The following is a 20585-nucleotide window of genomic DNA, read 5'->3' as shown; positions in this document are numbered from 1 at the left end:
AATGCTGAACTGTGCTATTATTGTTTCACTTAAATATGCTGCTCTGTAATTTTTGGTGTTTCTATGAGCTAAATTTAAGCATAATCTTTTAAAAGTGGACAATTTGGAAGGAAAATTAAATGATGTATTTAAATAATTCTATGGCTTATACAATATTATTACTGTATCACTTAGTAGAAATCAACTCTTTTATTTTTTAGTCCTATGCCATTTTTCCTCTGGGAGACAATCTAAAGTCAACTTTTCCTGGATCCTATTCAATTCTATTTACCTCTGACTAGCTTCAGATATAAGCCAAAGGTTAGGGGACTGTCTTAGGACTCTGGATACATGGTTTCATTTTAAATTTCCTCATGCTTTTTAAGAAAAAAATTTACTTTTTATGCTAAAGGCACTAGCAATGCAAAATAGCTATACTTGCTGGTAATGCTTTTATGATTTTTTTTTTTTTTTTTGTGGTTCTAGTTGCAAATGCCTGAAAAAGACGAGAATTTAGGGACTAGGGAGCTGATGATGTCTTTTCTTAGTTACTAATAGGATTTTGGCCTGTTACTATTTCAAAACGAAATATTCAGAGGCCACATATCTATCAGGACAAGGACCAAATACAAAACAATCACTCTTCTATAACAGCAGAGGCCCTATTGGTAGCTCTTGCCAGTTTTTATATAGGCCTCTGTGTAGCGAAGCAACAACAGAAAGGGGGCTATATACTCTCATATTGCCTTTGAAAGTCGGAAGCTGTTTGTGTCACATTTGTTTGATTGACTCCAGTTGAATTCTTATTCTGGCTAACTCCCAAATATTTAGCACTTAAAGAAAACAGATTGAATTTTTAACATTTCTGTAAAAACTTAACTGTGGGTCAATTTCTTCATTGAGTGCACCAGAATTAAAAAAAAAAATAAAGAAAGCTCAGTAAAATCTAGTTTACTTCAACAGAATAAAATATGACTTTGTGTAGTTGATGGTATTTAAAATGATAGTTTTCTCTAATGCTTCAGTATTGCGTACGTTGAAAGGTGGAGTTAGATACTAGGGATGTTGTTGTGTCTTTAAATTTTCTTTATTCTTGAATTGTGTGATGTTAAAGGTATATATTAAAATGGCTTCACAAACTTTTTGAAAGTATATTTCATTCTGTGGACATCTGTTAACAAATATTTTTAGATTTTCATAAAGTATGAAATTTGTCCGTTTAAAAGAAACCACATTCAATCATAAAAAAAAGACATTTTTGATGCTAGGGAGGATAAACAATATTTTCACAATATTTCTAACTTCTCTTAATATAAAAATTATTTACAAAATCTTCTCATAATCACATAATGCTTGTTTCTGAGAAGGCTCAGGACTAGGGTTAGGTTTTTTGAAGAGCTGAATGGCAATTTTCTATTCAGATGTTGTCAGGTGGTGTACGATACTACATATTTGTGTCAGTTATCTCAGATGTATGTTATTTCATTTTGAAAACAGAGTTAAATGATTGATTATTTTGGAGAGGAACAAACATTAAAATAAATGAGCTACAGTTTTTAATTTTTAGTGAAATTAAAATGGAATATAATTCTAAACCAGAGTCATTGCTATTCTCCAGCTCATTCTAAATGACTACCAAACTATTTTATCTTTTTTTTTATTAAATGTGAATCATAAGCTAGCCCCATCTTGATTGATGCTATCTTTAGAGACAAAAGGAAGCTAATGACACCTAAAGTTGTGGATGAGTGCTTTCCCATATGCTGTGCTGAAACAAATGAGTACATTTTCAGTTTTGCAGAAAACCATTATTTACTTATGATGTACCAAGTAAATGTTTATCATTAGCATAAAACTGCATTAAAGCATCATCATATACAATTTTTCACTGAAGGGTAGATTATATATCCACAATAAAGTGAGCTATTTATGGTATTGTATTATAGGCATTTTGGATTTTTATGGTAAACCTGATTACCATAACTCCCTCCAAAGCTCTGTGTTGTGTGCCTGCATGTGTTTGTCTAAAATATTCTCCACATGTCTACCTATTGCAAATATAAAGAGCTACTTCCTCCCTCTATTCTTTATTTTTATTTTTTTGAGACAGGGTCTTGCTCTGTTGCTCAGGCTGGATCTTGTGTTGCCCAGGCTGGAGTGCAGTGGTGCAATCTTGGCTCACTGCAACCTCTACCTCCTGGATTCAAGTGATTCTCCTGCCTCAGCCTCCCGAGTAGCTGAGACTATAGGTGCACCACCACGCCTGGCTAATTTTTGTATTTTTTGTAGAGTTAGGGTTTCGCCATGTTGACCAAGCTGGTCTCGAACTCCTGACCTTAACTGATCTGCCCGCCTCAGCCTCCCAAAGTGCTGGGATTACAAGAGTGAGCCACTGTGCCCGGTACCTTCCTCTGTTCTTCAGTCCTTCTGTACTCTACCACCACGCTCTCAGCTAAGAGGGCCCTGGGATCATAAGGGGAGGAATCCACTGCAGTGTGATTATAATGTTTCTCTTCTTGGCCTGTTGTAAGAGTGAATGTAAGAGTTAAGGTCTCTCAGAAGAAGGTAATCGTTCCTCCTTCTGCTCAGCCTGTGCTGAGGCCGCCTAGGATGCCTTCTTCCTGGCACTCTTTCCTTTAGGAAAGTCAATCTGGAGAATAGAACCCAACACAAATGATGTGCAAACAACAACAATAGTGATTATGTCACTTGACTTTTGCTGCTGTTCTGAAGATACATTGAGAGCCACTCATGAACTGAATGTAAGCCACTTTATAGAAGTCATGATCCTATAACCTGAGATCCTATAGTGGAGAGTAATTAATCTGACATATTTTCTTTAATAATTTAGTATAGACAGGGCTGAAGAGTAGCTTTGCCACCATGGTCAGAATCTATAGTATGCACAGCAGAAACAAAAAAAAATATCTTTCTTGGGAAATTTAAATATGGGTCTAGAGAATGCTTAGAATGAGGAAATCAAGGCCAATTAAATAGAAAGGGAATAGCACGGAAGCTTTATGCATTCATATGTACTTTGGTTACTTGTAAGTAAACTGCCAAACATTTTGGTAGCGGTTTCATCTTGTCGAATTTGATCCCCTTTGAAGTGGTAGAAACTAAAATGGCCACAAATTACTCATTTTCTCAGGAAAGTTACTAAAATACAACTTCTAAGTGTAGTGGTAAGGAGAGCAAAAGCTAACCCTTGAATATAGAAACTTTTCAATTTGGTGTTACCTACTCAGGCTGCTATAAAGCATCTCAAGAATGAATGACTTAAAAAATACCGGATAAATTCTCAGTTGGAACCCACTCAGGAGTTATTTGTTGAATGAACTGTCATTCAACAAATGATTGAGGGCAAATCATTTTAGCTTTTTTTTTTAACTAATGGGAAGAATCACAAACATGTATAATGCCTTGTGAGTCTTAAAGAAATGTAGAAAAAAAGCAACATTTGTTTCCTTCTTCATGAGGAGCTGTAATTTTAGTTATCTTTTAATTAAATAGGAAGGATTTACATGAAAAATTCAGAATTTAAAATGGACCTGGTAAGTTTCATCCTTCCTAGTGTACTGAACATCTGGAAAGAGAGGAATGCAGTATATAGATTCTACTGTGCAATTATTTTTCTCTGGGACACAAGTAGCACTGATACCTTTACCATGCGATGTCTTAGTTTGTAAATGCAAAATACTTGGTACACACAATAAACACCAGTATACTTAATAGCAAACTAGGTAGCTCTCGTAAGCATATCTCAGAAAAGATTTATGTGTGTTTGTGTGTGTATGTTGAGAGATGCAAATGATTTTTGTTGTGTGTGTTTGTCTAATCCTTAGCCCAACAGACTGTATCTCAAAATATAATGGGATTACAAAAAATAAGTTATCTATAGCATCTTTTAATATGGCGCTAAAAATGAAGGGTATTCATAAGCAAAGATATATCTCTTTTCATAATAGTTAAAATAAATGTGTTTGTGTACCAACCCACTGCAACTAATTTCCACAAGGCACGTTAAAAGTTTCTTCATTTGAGGCCAAAGGATACTCAGTACTCAGCTTTAGATTTCTGTACGTTTACGTTTTTCTGGTATTTACTTTAAATACTATCAGTTGACTTGCTTATAATACCAAAAAAAGACTAAAATGTTATTCTCACAAAAAATATCCAGCAAACTGCTTTTTCCTAAACCATCTAAGTACTTCATAAACCTTCTAAGTACTCCTGAACTAAAGTATATATCCCACAAATTTTATATGTGAAAGTAGCTACTTAGGATAATACATTTTTCACACATGAATTTGCATACTAAGTTTAATACACCTACCCCAGCAAATTCTCCAAACTGGAAGAAAAATAATTTGACCTACATAGAACTCTACTCACTCCAATGTAGATCTAGGATAAGGCCAAGTGTCTTATGAAGTCAGTAGTTTTGTTCAATACTGAAAGGAAAAGTCCAATGAGAGATGTGGTATTCTAATTCCCATGCTGAGTACTTCCTCCCCCTGCCGTGCTATTGCTGTGGGGCTCTGAGTTGCCTGTTGTAACCTAAACATGATGTGCTTGGTTTCAATGGATCGGTTCCTGTTGCCATGGGTTCCTGCAACTTGGCATTGCCAAGTACAACTGGGCCTCATTTTTTCCAGGTCTCACCCCCTGATGCAAGTTCTATTGGAACTGCTTTCTTTTAAAGCATCTTTTTATTTTATTTTATTTTTCAGTGACAGAACATTTGTTTTACTTTAGACACAGTTCCACAAACCTCTTTAGAGGAGGCAAAGTTTGAATGGGAATTATCACTGTTGAATAATAAAAGTATAGGTGACTAGAGTTTTTTGTTTGTTTGTTTTTTGTTTTTTTTTTTAGGCTTTCTCTTTATATTTTATTTGATTGTGAAATATTCTACTTGCTAAAATGGTGGCTTAGAACTTGATAGACAATACAAATCAGTGAAGAGGAATTCTCTGAGTCAAGACTAGAGTTTTTAACTTGGCTTCAAATATTAGGGTCAAGTACACAAATCATTCTAAGAGCCAGAGGAAGTGTTCAGATATGACCCACTGCTTTGTTGTCCGAGGTATTTACAGACACTAGATACTATGAATATCTTTAAAAGGGATATTCTCATCTAACAGCTACTTAATAGTAAATCTATGTCAACCGAAGGATGATTCGCTCCAAAGAACCTTTAACAGGTTTATTTATTACATAGTAAAGGCAATAGTCTAGTAACCAGTGTAGTATGGATACTGTGGCAAAGTTGATAGTATTTTGACAGTAACGTATGCAACTTTATTATACCATAAATACTATAGTATAGTAGATGTCTATATTATAATCAATTTGTATATTAAAGTTGATAGTGTTGATAGTATTGAGAGTAAAGTCAAAATAAATATACTTCCTCTTTCTTCTAAACTTTACATTCCATTGCAATGCCATCAAAACTGTATATTTTAAGACAACCTTTGGACATTTCTCAGCCAGAGAAAGATTTTCACAATTGTTTCGGATTGCCAAGGGGACTGGGAAAGGGAGGAGAAAGAAAACCATGGCACTGATAGAAGTATAAATTGTACTGTGCATGTGAAAAAAAGATTCCAGATCAATATACCTGGCATTGTTCTGTCACTTGAGAATTGGAGAATCTATATCAAAAGACAATAAACTAACAACTTCTGGCCATTGTTATTAGTAAGTGATAAATCAGTGGTTTTAAATTTAACTGTGTTATGTCCAGCAAACACTAGTCTGAAATAAAGTCTCTGAACAGTAAAGAGCTCTGTAAATCATTCTCTACTGTAAAGACAGGTGCTAGTCATCAGTGCTGTGATATTTTTCAGTCCAGTTACAGATCTACTCTTCGAGATGATCCTTATTGCATTTGTTTTAAAGTCTGCATTAAAGACCCAAGTCCTAATTTTCAATTCTGATTATATATCGTATTCTCTCCTCTTTTCTGTGGCATTTTTTCTGAAGCACTTTAAACATACAGCAAGACCTGGAAATTTAAAACTCCCTAGACCAATGGAACATAACTAGTCATTTGTCTGCATTCTCTTTTTAAGTGTAAATAGGACAGATTACTGTTTTCTTTTGCTTAAAGTCTCACATTGCCTAATGAATCTGAATAGCAGAGTTTGTGAGAAAGCCATTGTTAATGACAATGCAATACAAAAGTCTCACTACATCCAGAACTATTAACCTAAAGACCTGATTAAAAAAAAGATAGATTGTTTTGGAAAACAGACTTAAGTCTCTACAGAACTGAATAAGACAGAAAGGTTTCAAAGAATTTGATACAGGTATGTCCTCTTGACCTTGCTCTGATGAATACAATTATTTTGAATTTGCTTCTACAAACTAAATCATTTATACAGAAGATGACTATTAGTCCATCTCTGTATTAGTTTGCCTCATTGGAAACAGAAGAATCCTAGTTGGATAAGAATGAGAATTTAAGCCTGATGAGTCTCCCGCTTAGATGGCTGAGGATGAGACAGAGAGGAGGTGGGGTGAGGTGCATGCTGGTCAGCCTTCAGTGCCCTTCCAGTGTTCTCAAAGGCAGGACAAAATGACTGCGGTTTTGGCATGCAGGAGTCAGCTTGCTCAGGAAATTGTGGCATATATAAAACAAAGTGCATAAACAAACTCTCCATCCAGGAAGCTGAATTTAACAATTGCCTCATTAACAAGGTCCAGGGAAGGACAGGAAAAGAGGGGGAAGCCAATGGGTGATTATTATACAGTTCTGGACAGATGAAGCCCTTCAGCTTTTCCCCAAACAATCCCTGTAGTGTGGATTTGACAAAGTGGCACATTTAAGAGGGAGCTCTCTTGCCATTAATGGGAGTCAGGCGAAGCCGTCACTGAAGGCCAAATTCAGTCCCTGAAGCTTGACTTTATCAGTAGACACAAGACAGAGGACAAGGCAGCTATATCCACAGAGAATTAATTAAGTGCAAGAGAGACATCCAGTGAATGTAATCAATAGTCCGAACACTGATCTACATATCAATCACCATTGCATTCTCCCCTCCTATTTTTAAAAAATTATTTACACTAAGGTGCTCTCAAAAACCACGCCTTCAACAGAGATTTATTTACTACTTGGCTTCATTGAAATTACATATTCTTCATATTGCATCACACAAAATAAACCCTCAAAGATGAAACAACCTGATGCCAGTTTAAGTTTCTGAATGGTTGAAATTGTTTTTGGGTAGATATATTACGGATAATTTATTTGTTTGGCTTTCTCCCTGCACATTTCTTCAGTTTCATATGGAATGTATGTTAATAAGTTTGACTTCAGAATTGCCACAGTCCATAACCAAATTTGTCTTTACTGGCTAGTTTTGTTTTATCTCTTTTTAATATTGTACTCTTTGTAACATACCATAAAACCCCTCACTAATTATTACACTGTTGCTTGCAAACACAATATACTGGTTTAACACAACCTTTTCCATTACTGGTGTTTGTTTCTTATATCTCTCTCAACCCTTCCCAAACCAACACACTTATCAAAGCACATTGTAGTTGCCCTTTTGAAACCAATGAAAACAATTATAATATTCATATTGCTTTCATTTGTACTAGGCAATAGTACAGGTCTCATTACCTTCACTTTTCAATGGCTTACCAGAGGCATCACTTTTTAAGATCAGGTTCTTGGTTAAGTCCTTTGGCAAAGATTCTGATTTCCTCTTGAATCTGTGCTTTGTATACATTTCTCCTAAGCAGCACTGAGACCAGAGTAATTTGTCGATCATCACTTTTGATGGGATCCAGCCCCATCAATTCAACAGCAGCCTTTATTGCTTAAGGAAAAGAGGAAATTCTGCCTCCTGGACATAAACATGTGAATTTTCTATGTCCAGGACCAAAAGGATGAAAAGGGCAGATTTAACCAATGTTTCCATAAGAATGAAAGTCTCACTTAATCCACACGTGTAATGGTTTGCTCATTAACCACATTTCAGGGGTCTATCTGTAAGCATTTTTGGATTGCCATTGGGTCTAATTTTACAGATCTTACTTACACCACACTCCCTTTAAAATAGGCAGGAGTGTGACTTGAGTAAGCACTATAAAACCAGAGCTCATTTTTTCATCTATGATTGCCTTTTTAAATAGATGTAATTTCAAACTTAGCATGAATACAACCTCAAGATAATCTCAGATAGAAAGATGCCATAATAAATAAAATATTGAAATGGAAAAAAAGTGGCTTGCTAGAACGAGGTTAATTTCTTCTTACTCAGAGACTAGTGGCCAGGCATAATTAAAAAAAAATGATAAAATGTAGAATTATCACTGACATGATGATAGTGTAGATACTGGTGGCCAAAAAAATTTGATGAGATATAAAGAAGCATATGCTACCCATGCCTTAGGCCCACTGGAAGCAGCTAGTGTTCAACCAGTTTGGTTTTTATATGGCCTTCAAAGATATATGTCAACGAGGATTAATTATTCCAAAATTAAAAAAAATTACCTGATTGTTGACCAAAATATATGAAATGGAGAAAAAGAAAATAAACAAACAAACAAACATACCATGTTCACACACAAAACAAAATAATTTTCTCAGGCACATCAGGGAAGGTGGAATACTATAACAACACATGTTATATTGTTATACTATTCCACCCACCTTAATGAGGAACCCTTGGGCGTTGCTACTCCATAGCCTTTGGAATCCAGATTTCCTCCCACTTTCATCGTGTCACATGGCTTTCGCTGCTCAATGTATTCATTCATAGTGGACTCCAGGAGAAAGGCAAATTTGCCCTTGGATTTGCGGACACGAGCTACTCCCTCAGCTGTAGTCCTAGTGAACACTGATGGCTCTGCTGATCGCATGTAGGTCCACATCTTTTCATACACTGCTATTTTTGATCTCTGGAGGAAATTAAAATAAAATTAAATACAGGAAAGAAGGGAACAACATGTTAATATTCACTGAACCAAGAGAAGAGTAAAGCGTTTTAGTATCTTTCCATTGCTCTCTAACTCCAATTTGCCATAGAGTAACATAATAGTAATATTATTCTTTTCAAACTGGAAAACTGCCTTTTAACACTGTTTAAGGAAATCATGGAAATGATAGACATTTAAAAGTGATATCTGAAGAAGCCCAAACCTCTTGCCATAACAGTTACCACACTCACCTGCTTCAATAGTAATCTATTACTGTTTTTTTTCTATGTAGACTGCAATGAAGAGACTTGAACATTTAAAATCATGTTTTATATCACATTCATGGTAAACTTAAAAAAAGCTAAGATTTTATTTCAAGTCTGTAAAATTCCTTTTAATACTGTATTTTAGTTGTAACAAACAAGGAGGGTTGTTTTATTTTTATTTTTTAGTTTTTTTAGAGACAGGGTCTTGCTGTGTTGCCCAGACTGGAGTGCAGTGACATGATCATAGCTCACTGTAATCCACAACTCCTGGGCTCAAGAGATCCTCCCGCCTCAGCCTCCTGAGTAGCTGGGAGTACAGGTGCATGCCACCATGTCCAGCTAATAAAATTTTTTTTTTTTTTTTTTAAGATGGGATCTTGTTATGTTGCCTAGGCTGGTCTCAAACTCCTGACCTCAAGCAATCCTACTGCCTCAACCTCCCAAAGTGCTGGGATTACATGTGTGAGCCACCATGTCTGGCTGTTATTTTATTTTTATCTTTTTTCATGCCCCCAAATTTTAGTGTACATGATTCTAGTAAGATATATACAAAAATACAGTCCATATCAAGTCAGTAATTGAACGCCAAAGGAAGAGGCAAAACCTGATATAGCTTACAAATCAAATATCCCTAACACAAGAATCAAACTCTAGGTTGATTGAAACATTTTTAGACTTTTTCTGAGAAAATTTTCAAATAGAACATATATTGAACTTTAAAGAGAAGTGATTCCTATTTTCCAATTTTGTGTTTTAGGGAGTTGGTCATTCTAATCCCCTTGACTCCAGCCAAGAAACTTATTTATATTTGTAAAATACTTCTGTCCACTTGAGCTCTATCTATTAATACGTTACTCTCACTACTTAATTCACCCAGGTCCTTTTTCTTGTTATCTACATTTGCATTAAATTTTTCATTCACACATTTTTAGTGAACTCAAATGTCTCCAAAATATATATTTAATAATATAGAAAAGCACTGGCCAGGTGCCGTGGCTCAGACTGTAATCCCAACATTTTGGGAGCCTGAGGCAGGTGGATCGCTTGATCATAAAGTTCAATATATGAGATCAGGAGTTCAAGACCAGCCTGGCCAACATGGTGAAACCCCGTGTCTACCAAAAATACAAAAATTAGCTGGGCATAGCAGCGCATGCCTGTAGTCCCAGCTACTAAGGGGGCTGAGGCACGAGAATTGCTCAGACCTGGGAGGCAGAGGTTACAGTGAGCCAAGATCATGCCACTGCACTCCAGCCTGGGTGACAAAGTGAGACTCCATCTAAAAAAAAAAATTAAAAAAGAAAAGAAAAGCCTGAATCTTGTCTGGTGCAACTGCATTTGTTTTCACTAACAAGGGGCTGCAATTTTGTATCTGAATCCAAAAAAAAATGAAGACCTCATTCAGACTTACGTCTTTGTGTGAGGCTCAGTGCTGAGTAGTGTGTACATTTATTTACATTGAGCTTCCTTTGTTTACCAAAATATAGAATTCAACAAGAGGCAGTTCTTTACTAATCAACATATAACTTGAATACCTGGGCAAAGACAAATTATTCAGGTGGACAAAGAAATAAATGAATAAAAGTGGGATTCAAATTTTTGATTTCATAAGTTCGGAAATAAGTAATCAATAAACCTAACTAATAAACCACACAATCACTGATTTGCAAACTTGAACACCAAAGAAAAAGATATTTTATGGTAACTATATTCATTTTTTTTTGAGGGGGAAGATGGAGTCTTGCTCTGTCACCCGGGCTGAAATGTAGTGTCATGCTCTTGGCTCACTACAACCTCTGCCTCCCAGGTTCAAGCAATTCTCCTGTCTTAGTCTCCTGAGTAACTGTGATTACAGAAACCCGCCACCACACCCAGCTAATTTTTGTATTTTTTTAGTAGAGACGGGGTTTCATCATGTTGGCCAGGCTGGTCTCAAACCCCTGAGCTCAGGTAATCCACCACCTCGGCCTCCCAAAGTGCTAGGATTACAGGCATGAGCCACCACACCTGGCCAGTAAATTATATTCAAATGTTGACAGATATCAAGATGGGAAATTGACATCTTTTAGTATTTTTTCTAACGTTTTTATGCTATTAACACTTGAAAAAATATCTCATGATATGAAGATTGGTGTGTTTGTGTGTGCGTGTGTGTGTGCGTGTGTGTATTTAGGCAATGACAGGTTACTTCGGCAACAGAATCCTCATATTAGAAAATTTCAATGATTCTATGTCCTTCCAGGACTGGTGAGTACTTGGCTTCCAAACCCTCAAGTACAGAATCCACTGGGAATGCCATGTTGCCATGCTTCATTTATTCCATCTCTAAAAATAAAGTTCTGTTCCAGAGAACAAACTCTTTCATTTTACAAGTTCTGAAAAATATTACCTCTCTGAATCACTTGATACAGGTTGTCCCTCAATATCTATATTGATAATTTTAATTTTTAGAGAAGTACTGATAAACTTCCTTTAAACATATAACTACTTTTTAAATATATTTAAATCTTGACTTGAGAGTTTCACCCAAAAAGGTATAGAGCTCCACATACGTTATATACTTTACTATGTACACAACATAGAAAACAGAAGAAATAAAATCAGTGTGAATATTGTTTTAATTGAACTATTTTATGGAATTTATTAAGAATATGAAAAACATGCTAATTACTTGGCAATTTTCCAGTTACAAATAAGTGGCTTATTAAAAGAATAGAACAGTTAAACCAAACTAACACAGCAAAATGGAAAAAGTGTGTTTTTAGGATTTGGTATTTGTAGAGATCACTTAACTATAGAATGCAGCATAGTATTAAAGCAAATAAATCTTTTTAAAAAGAATAAAGTATCTTTGACTTTTCAATAGTCCATTTCTATATATTAGTATGTGGAAAATTACTGCTGCATTTGTTTAAATACATTGAATTATGTATACCTTAAATGCAAAATAAGTTGAAATAATCCCTCTAAAATCTGGAAGAAAGAGGAATCCACAGAGTAGCTATGCTAAATATAAGAGGGTTTAGGTACACTATAAATAAAAAAATATAGATAAAATGGAAAGATAAAAGCAAGTTTTTGAAAAAAGAAATTAGCCTGGTTTGTCACCATGCTAATCTTTAGAAAATCTTATTCTGATAAGATCATATATACAGGACAACGGGACGAAGGGGAATCAAGAGGCGTAGGACTGGAAGTAGTAGCCCTGTGCCTTATCTGTGACTGCAAGAGAGTGATTGCTAAGGAGTGAGGACAAGCAAATATTCATAAATTTGATGAGACAGGCTAAAATGAAGAAAATTTCTGCAGATCCAGCAAGCTCAGTAGATCTCTGTATCAAATGTCACTGTATCAAGTACAATGATAAAGGAACATTTAAGTCCCTAAAACCTTCAACTGTAGTATCTGTTTAAAAACTGTGGTGTGGGAAGTTAAAAGATAGAAGTCATTATTTTTTGAAATTAGAAAATTAATCTCAGATCGATTTATTTCATCTTTATTGTGAAACTCAAAGCATGGGGAACTATCTGATCTAAAGCACTGTTTTATTGCTTAAAACAATTCTTGGAATTAAAAGAATGTGCTATCCTTTTACTTTTCCCTAAATTAAGTATTCCACCATTTCTGCTTCTAATAGAAACTATGTACAAATGTCATCTGTTATAGTTAATGTTTACATTGCTATCCGGTGAATTATTTTCCCCTTCTAGTAGCTTACTTGGCAGGACTGATGTTCTAGTGACAGCTCATCAATGCATTATTTGGTAATATTATAAACCCTGAGATAGTAATGCACATCATTTATGCCTTCACAATTTCACTGATGACTGAGACAGGCACAGGATAAAACTGCATTGAAATGAAAATCACTGTGTTTAAGTCAGGTGTGTAATAATGTGAAAGTACCAAAACAGCGAGGCTGGCATTAAGTGACAAGTACAGACTCTTTAAATGCCTCTATATTTAGGCTTACCATGGCACACAAAACATGAAGTATATAAAGTTTCATAATGGGGCAAAACCAAGGCAATAGTTGAATTCAGATGTAGTTTTCCCCTGTGGCTTAATTCTTTTTTCAGTTGATTATAACTGCGACATTTTTTTGAAGCACTGAGTATAGGTCATTGCCTGAGGCAGCCTAGTGGAGCTGATAGATGTACCATTATTGTGTTCCTATGAGAAAAGGATTTTGACGGTACAAAAATACCCTTCACATTCTGGTTTCCTCAGCCCATCAGACAAATGGTTTATTTAAACCAGGTCAACATGTATGGGAGAGGAGGGAAGCAAACAGGGTAGGAAATGAATGAGATTTTTATCAAAGAACCCAAATTTATGCATTCCTGAAAGCATGCTGCCAGGGGAAATTATTTTCTTGTCCCATTAGAGTTCAGAATGTTCTGCAACAATAAATACCTATATTATAAAAATCTTCCAATTTAAAAACTGAAGTTGGGTTGGAGAGAAAGGAAACAAGGAATGGTGCTTGCACAGTTTGTATGGAAGACTCTATAAATCTAGGAAGCAGGTTTCCCCATTCTTATATTTCTCTTAATATATTCTCTTATCTACCTCACCAGTTCTTTGAATTTAAGCATTTTTAACTTTATAAAGATTAGAAATACACATTTTCAGTGTGCTTAATGCTAAAGAGCTTTACAGTGAGTTACTTTTGAAATATTTTCAGGGAATCAATATAGCATTTCTTCTTCCCTTTATCACTCGAGGCAGAATGGTGAGCCTGCAAATAATGTCTTTATTTAAATGACAATCAGTCATCAATTTTCAGTAAAGTGCAAATGATAGCACAAACTTGTATTTTATTTTGGTACATATACATAGTAATTTTTAGGTGAAATCATTAAATTTTACCTGCTTACTTATGGATGGGAGCAGTTATAAACCAGCAGCACAGTACTGAAATTATGCTGAAACACATTAGAGTAGTAATGTTTCTATTATTAAGCTGTAGAAATAGGGATGTGCTAAGTAGGTTAAAAAAAGTTAGTTTAATCAAGTTTATCCACAGACTATTGTTAATCAAATCTACTGTCATGAATATTATTTACAGTTTTAAGAAAATCTATAAGTGTTTTGTAATTAACTTATACATTTTAGATTATACCTAATAATACTCCAAATTGTTGACAAGTACATTGTTCATTGTCTGGTTTCTTTTCTAAACAATGCCCAAGGATGAGTTTGAGTTTTTGAGTGATTTGCTCTTGATATGATATTATGTAAACATCTAAAGTATATTAGGATACTATAATCAAATTTTCTTTAAAAAGGATAAATATCTTACAGAAATTCAAGTATACAAAAGTTAAAGCTGGCCTAAGGAGTAGCACATTTTGTTGTTTATAATTGTTAAGCTGAATTAAGTGAGAAGATTATAAATAAATACATTTAAAATGGAAATGTAATCTCTCAAGTGCTGTATGTAGGCACGAACAAAGAACTATTATTACTTTCACACAAAAGCTTAGAAAGTAATAAAATATATGTTCTATCGTCTATGCTATTAAATATTCTAATGTTTAAACAATTGACATAAATATAAAATGTGTTCGTTTTTACCTAGTTCGATATTCATAAAAATGTCACTGGCAACTTTTTAATTTTTGGGTTTTGAAGTCACAAAATGAATGCCTATCTGTTATCAGACATTACCAAATGTATAGCTCTGGATTTAAAAAGAGTAGAAAAAGGGTTTTTTGATAAAAAAATTCATTCCCATAATGGAACAAACACTAAAAAAAACTAAAATAGAAACCTCTATTGTTCCGATGGAAGGTCAAAGGGACATACAATGCAATTACATCCATATATATTATGCAATTATACATGTATCCATATATGTAATACAATTATATTTTTATCTGCAAAGCAGAGAAATCAGCACAAACTAAATGCCATACAATGTCCTAGAGAAGTGCCTAGAATGGAAAAGTTCTTGCTGTTATTACCTTGTGAGAAAGTAAATATGTTGCTGTGAAGTGCATTGTTACAGAATAAGTTATAGAATAACATAACTCACATAAGTAGTATAATCTGCAATTAAGGTTTTGTGTTTCAAAGGCAGCAAGTTGAATGTATTCTTCAAAAGTCAAGTTTTCGTTTTTACCCTCTCAGCCCAAAAGCATACATAAATCCAATCTTACCAGATCCAATATTATCATAGCATTATCAACATTGGAATGTTTTGGATAAATTATGTTATAAAGTTGTTTTAATTACCTTTTCATTGTTACTATTCCTTAGAGAGTGTTCCTCTTGCAATATGAATAAGTCAATTACCTTTTGCAAATTAAAGTGATTATAAAATCCAGTTAGAAGTGCTAGCCTTAAACATAGCTATTACTATTGTGTTTGTAAACCTTATAATAGCTAAAGCCCATGGTATAATTGTTGGAAAAATTGCCTGAATTTCAAAATGATAAACATTTCATTTTTAGTTTTTCCCTTAACTTACTCTGAAGAATTCTTTTGTTGACCCTGAATCCAGTGTTCCATAGGCAATTTCTGTTTGTTTGGCTAGGTCTTCTGCACTTTCTATGGGAGAGACCATTCGCTCAACCGTCAGGAAAGCAGCGAGGTTAGCAGTATAGGATGATATAATGATGAGTGTAAAGAACCACCAAACACCTCCAACAATTCGACCTGAGAGGGATCTAAACATGGATAAAATAATGCACATTTTCCTTTCTCTAACCAACATAGAGAAAGAAAAGAAATACCGTCAATTCACCATGCATATTTAAAAATAACAATTGCAAGTATTGTTTTATTTTCTGAGAGTCTGCTCAAGAATGATTCTGGATTTCTGTATAATCTGATGTCTTTTATGGTGTATTTATTATATAAATGCCACTGAAAATATGACAACCATTTCCTTTTTATTGTTTAAAGAAAATGGCGGAAATGTAAAACGTAATAGCTTTTCTTCAGCTGCACAAGGGGAGTACTTAGTTGAATTCATTAATACTCTCCTGCCCTCATTTCTTAGCATCTCTGAAATTAGGATGCAGCCTATGGTTGATGAGATAAAATATAGTATCATGGTTTAATTGGCAGCATTGTTTCTCTCTTTGTGGTACATAAAGTAGCAATACCTATGAACAGTGACTGCAGTCTTAGATTTGGTGCAAGTTGGTAGATACCTTTCTGACACTAAAGGAAAGAACTTGTTTTTACCTTCAGTCAGAGCCCTGCCAGGATGATAGGACGTAGGCCAAGGAGAGATTGGACCCGATGAGGGTCTAGAATTGGTCTCGAAGTGACCATAGTTGAGGCTTTTTTTGTTTGTTTGCTTGATAGTCCATTCCTGAGCTAAGTGGAGGTTGAACCAGGTCTCAAAGTATCTTTACACACTCGTATACGATTTTCTCTCTTCACTCTTTCTCTGGTATCAAGGATGTGTGGGTGAGTGTGAGTGCAGAGCAAATGTGAGAAGGGGGTGAGTAAAAAAATTCAAAGAATGTTCATCATTAAACTCACTTATTGTAACCATCAAACTACTTAAAATTCCTGGGGCAAATTGTTGTAAAACATTTGTTTTAAAACTTGAAGAATGATTTCATATTTTTCATAGCATTTCCAAAGTTAAAATATTCCCTTATTATAATACTTGCTATTATAAAAGAGACACCTATTGGGTTTAACTTAATATTTGCTTAATCCTGGCTTTTAAAAACCATTACTTGACTGACTTTGATTTCTTTTTAGTTCATTAATTGAAAGTTTTCAAGTCAGATTCCTATTGGAATTTAAACAATTTATAATTTTCCTAGGTCTTAAGAAACACAAATTGCATTGTGTCCACAATGCCTCTTTTTTTAAGAAAGCATACATTTCTAAAAAGAAAGAAATCCATATATTTGTGATGCTAATATATAGTCATCAATTAAAGTAAATACTTTTCTTCTCATACCTTCAGCTACTTTCTCTATGAGAAAAATAAGGTATTTTTTCTTGCAAAAGAAGCCTGCATTTTTGGTGAATAAAATGGTTAAATGAAATCTTAGTGGCATCCAAAGGAAGGGAGCCATGACTCCACAGATACTGAAAAACATTTCCATAAAACTAGCATAGTGTTTACATGGTTGGCTTTTTGCCTATTGCTTAGCTAATTTATGCATTGCTATATAAAACAATGTATATCTGGTACCTACTATGTTGACTCAGGTTCCAGGTATCTCCCTTAAGCTATGTGAGATGAGAATTAAGTCCAACATTAATTTCTGAAAATGAGCAACAACAACAATAATAGGAAAAAATTGCAATAATAGCAAAAGTGTTTGTCTTTTAAAAGGAAACAAAATGGAAATGAATTCCTATTCTAGAATTTAGGTTCCAGTTTCCATTTGTCAAACCAATGAATGAAATATTAATACTAAATTATTTTTGAGAGTTCTGATGGATTGCATAGTTTCTTTGCTATTGAGAAAGTTAATGTTTATGATATATCCCCATTTTGTGCTAACTTGGAAGAAATTGCTATTTGGGAATGGCAAGTCTTTTTCTGTGTTTCAAGTAGTCCTCTGTCTTCAGGAAAAGAACATGTAGAGAGATAATCTGCACAACATTTAGAATTACTGGGAAATCAGTGAAGAACTTAAGAGATTTGGAACTAACCTGGGTGAAATGTCACATCCTTGCTGCATAAAAGCACCCAGGGAAAACCAGAGGCTGTTAAAGATGCCAAACTCATTGGGAGGCTGGTCGCTGGGTCCTTCCTTTCCATCCTCTGGCTCTTCTGTGTGCCACTCATATGGACTAAATCTACTAACTAGGAATAAGACCACGCTGACACCAATGTAGGCAAAGACTATGCACATCCAAATCTCATAGGCCAGAGGATCCAAGAAGGAAAACACTCCTGGTTTGGATTTCTGAGGCTTTTTGATCATGATAGATATGCCCAAACTCATGAAGGGCTTAGAAAAGTCAATGACCTCCTCTCGTACCAAAGTGATTGTCAGAGGGGCAATAGCAATCTCTGCTTTCTATAAGAGAAAAAACACATGGAGACACATAGGTTAATGAATTTCGTGAAGCAATTAGCACTAGAATGATCCATTTAAAGCTAACCAGTCATGCGTTTATTCTACATTTATTTTTGGAGTGCCAACAATGTATAAGCCTAGTGATAGATACAAAAATGAATAATAATTTTTTCATATTACTTAAATTGCACAAAACATTTTTATAGGTTCCAGTAATTAGATAAAAGGATAGAAAACAGAGAAAGAGTGGATAAGCAAAAATAACTTGAACTCAAATTACTGTATTAGTCTTTAAGTATCTGGGACAGTGCAGAGGAGACTTGACAGTCTTTCCATATGGCTGAATTTGTGAATTTCCTGGCCAGGAACGCTGCTATGTTGCAGCCTTTTCTGTTTCATTTGGAGCATTGCCACTGATTCATTACTTGGCCATCCCTTAATATTATGAATTGCAAATTTCAAACAGTCTTTTCTTTTTTATTCCTTTCCAGCTATGAGAAAACAGATCATAAAGCCTGTGCTTGTATGATAAAAGAAAATCCGTTGTTTGACGATATTTTCCAATTCAGCACACACACAAAAATCTGGAAATTGGCATTTATTTCTTGCTATTCACATATTTTGATTTCTTTACCTTCATTTAAAAAAACAGATTTTGAAAAACAGTAGGTTCAACTAGCCTCCGTTTTCAGAGTTCTGTGATTTTGAGCAATTTTTCTGAGCTTGTTTATACAGCTATAAAATGAGGATACTTTTTCCCTGTTCACCTCATAACGTTATTGTGATTATTGGAAGCCTTAATAAGGTAATAGTGAGCATTTATTGAGGGATTCTGTGGCTGATGCTGATCTGATGCTGATCTAAATATTTTGAATAGCTTCTCTTTTACTCCTCATAAGAATCGTATGTTTATCATTGTCTAGATGATGAAACTGAGACTCAGAGAAGGGAGATTCACACATCATGGCAGCTCTGGGATTTGAGCCTGGGCTGCTTCTATTAAATCACCACCACCTCTAAAATCAAGTGAAATAAGGTGTAGAGTGTCAATCACCCCACCTCTAAAATCAAACGAAATCAAGTGTAGTGTGAAAACTAAACTGTTGAATGATCTACAAATAAAAGGGAGTTTTGATTATTTATTTTAAAAGGAATATACTTGACATTAAAATGGAATCAGAAACACGCTCGGACATACAGATTCTTACATAGGGCTGCCACTCTTGCAATGACTCCTACATATCCTCAGGCTCCTGGTTCTATACAGTGGCCAAGGGCTTGCTACAAGGGCAACTGGGGGGTTAGAATGGGGAAGGTACATTTTAGTCATGTCTCCCTGGGTGACTGAGAATTGACCACATATGCCTTCAAGAGAGAATAAACTTTGTTCACATCATAAAAGCCCATATATACAGGAGTCAGACCATTGCTGGAAGGTTATTATTTTCTCCATAGCTATCATTATGTGTATAGTTTTTGTTACATAAGTGATATGTGAACTAGCTGTAGAAAAATCAGTATATTTAAATTATTTTATTAGTATGACCCAGCCCATTAGGAAATGTTATCTTTATTCCCATCACCTACTCTTGTTTTTTCTTTCTATATACTCTGAGAGACTTTGTTCTATGAAGAGTATTTTTAATTTCTTTTAAAAAGGAATAATGTAGAACATTATATCTTACAATTCTTTTTCTCTTCTCAAATAACATAATGAACACTTTTCCATTTCGGTATACAAGTTAAAGGTAAGTTTTAATGATTGCAAATGCTTTATTGGAAAAATGTCAAAATGTACTCAACCATTTTTTAAGTTTGAGGGATATTCATATTGTTTCCAGTTTTACAAAATTTAAACGGTGAAGCTATGAACATCTTTGAGAACAAATCCTAACACATGCTTTAATTATTTAAGATAAATTTCTAGAAATGGAATGGCCGGTCTAAGCAGTAATAATCTTTTTAATGCTCATAATGTACTTTGCCCAACTTTTCTCCAGAAAGATTATGCAAATTTCTACTGTCCCCAGCACTATGTAAAGGCATGTTCAGTCTTAAACCTCAGAAAAGCTCTGTTTACTTGTCTTCACCAATTTTCTGGAAGGAAATTAGATCTCCTTGTACTAATTTGAATTTGTTATTATAAAACGAACAGCTACTTGTTCTTTTCTGTATTACTATCATAATCTGCCCCCACTTTTCCATATTGAGTATTCATTTTTTTGCTTCCTAATTCGTGAGCACTTTAAAATGTATTTAAAATATTCACTTCTATTTCCCGTATGTGTTGCAATTTTTTTCCCTAATCATCAATTGTTTTGTTTCCATAACTTAATTCAAGGTCTTTTCTTGCAATACATAGGTTTTAAATTTTGTTGTAGCCATATAAAATTTT

At 34.6% G+C, this 20585-nt stretch overlaps 1 protein-coding gene across 5 annotated transcripts in view; it reads right to left on the bottom strand.

Annotated features, from left to right (window-relative positions):
- The window catches only part of GRIA4 (glutamate ionotropic receptor AMPA type subunit 4), a 381426-nt gene that overhangs the window by 39656 nt on the left and 321185 nt on the right, over positions 1 to 20585 (bottom strand). For all 5 annotated transcript variants that reach the window (XR_010127632.1, XM_054440025.2, XM_063671385.1 and 2 more), the window contains exons 12-14: positions 17820 to 18190; positions 15658 to 15856; positions 8651 to 8898 (exon numbers count right to left, since the gene is read on the bottom strand). Coding sequence is in view for 4 of the 5 variants with exons in the window: in XM_054440025.2 (XP_054296000.2) it covers positions 8651 to 8898; positions 15658 to 15856; positions 17820 to 18190 (818 nt within the window). In the remaining variant the exon portion in view is untranslated. The remainder of the gene's footprint in view (positions 1 to 8650; positions 8899 to 15657; positions 15857 to 17819; positions 18191 to 20585) is intronic.

Source organism: Pongo pygmaeus, chromosome 9 (assembly GCF_028885625.2).
Source record: "Pongo pygmaeus isolate AG05252 chromosome 9, NHGRI_mPonPyg2-v2.0_pri, whole genome shotgun sequence".
Taxonomy (NCBI): Eukaryota; Metazoa; Chordata; class Mammalia; order Primates; family Hominidae; genus Pongo; species Pongo pygmaeus.
The sequence above is the reverse complement of the archived record's forward strand: the minus strand, read 5'-3'. Positions and strand labels throughout refer to the sequence as shown.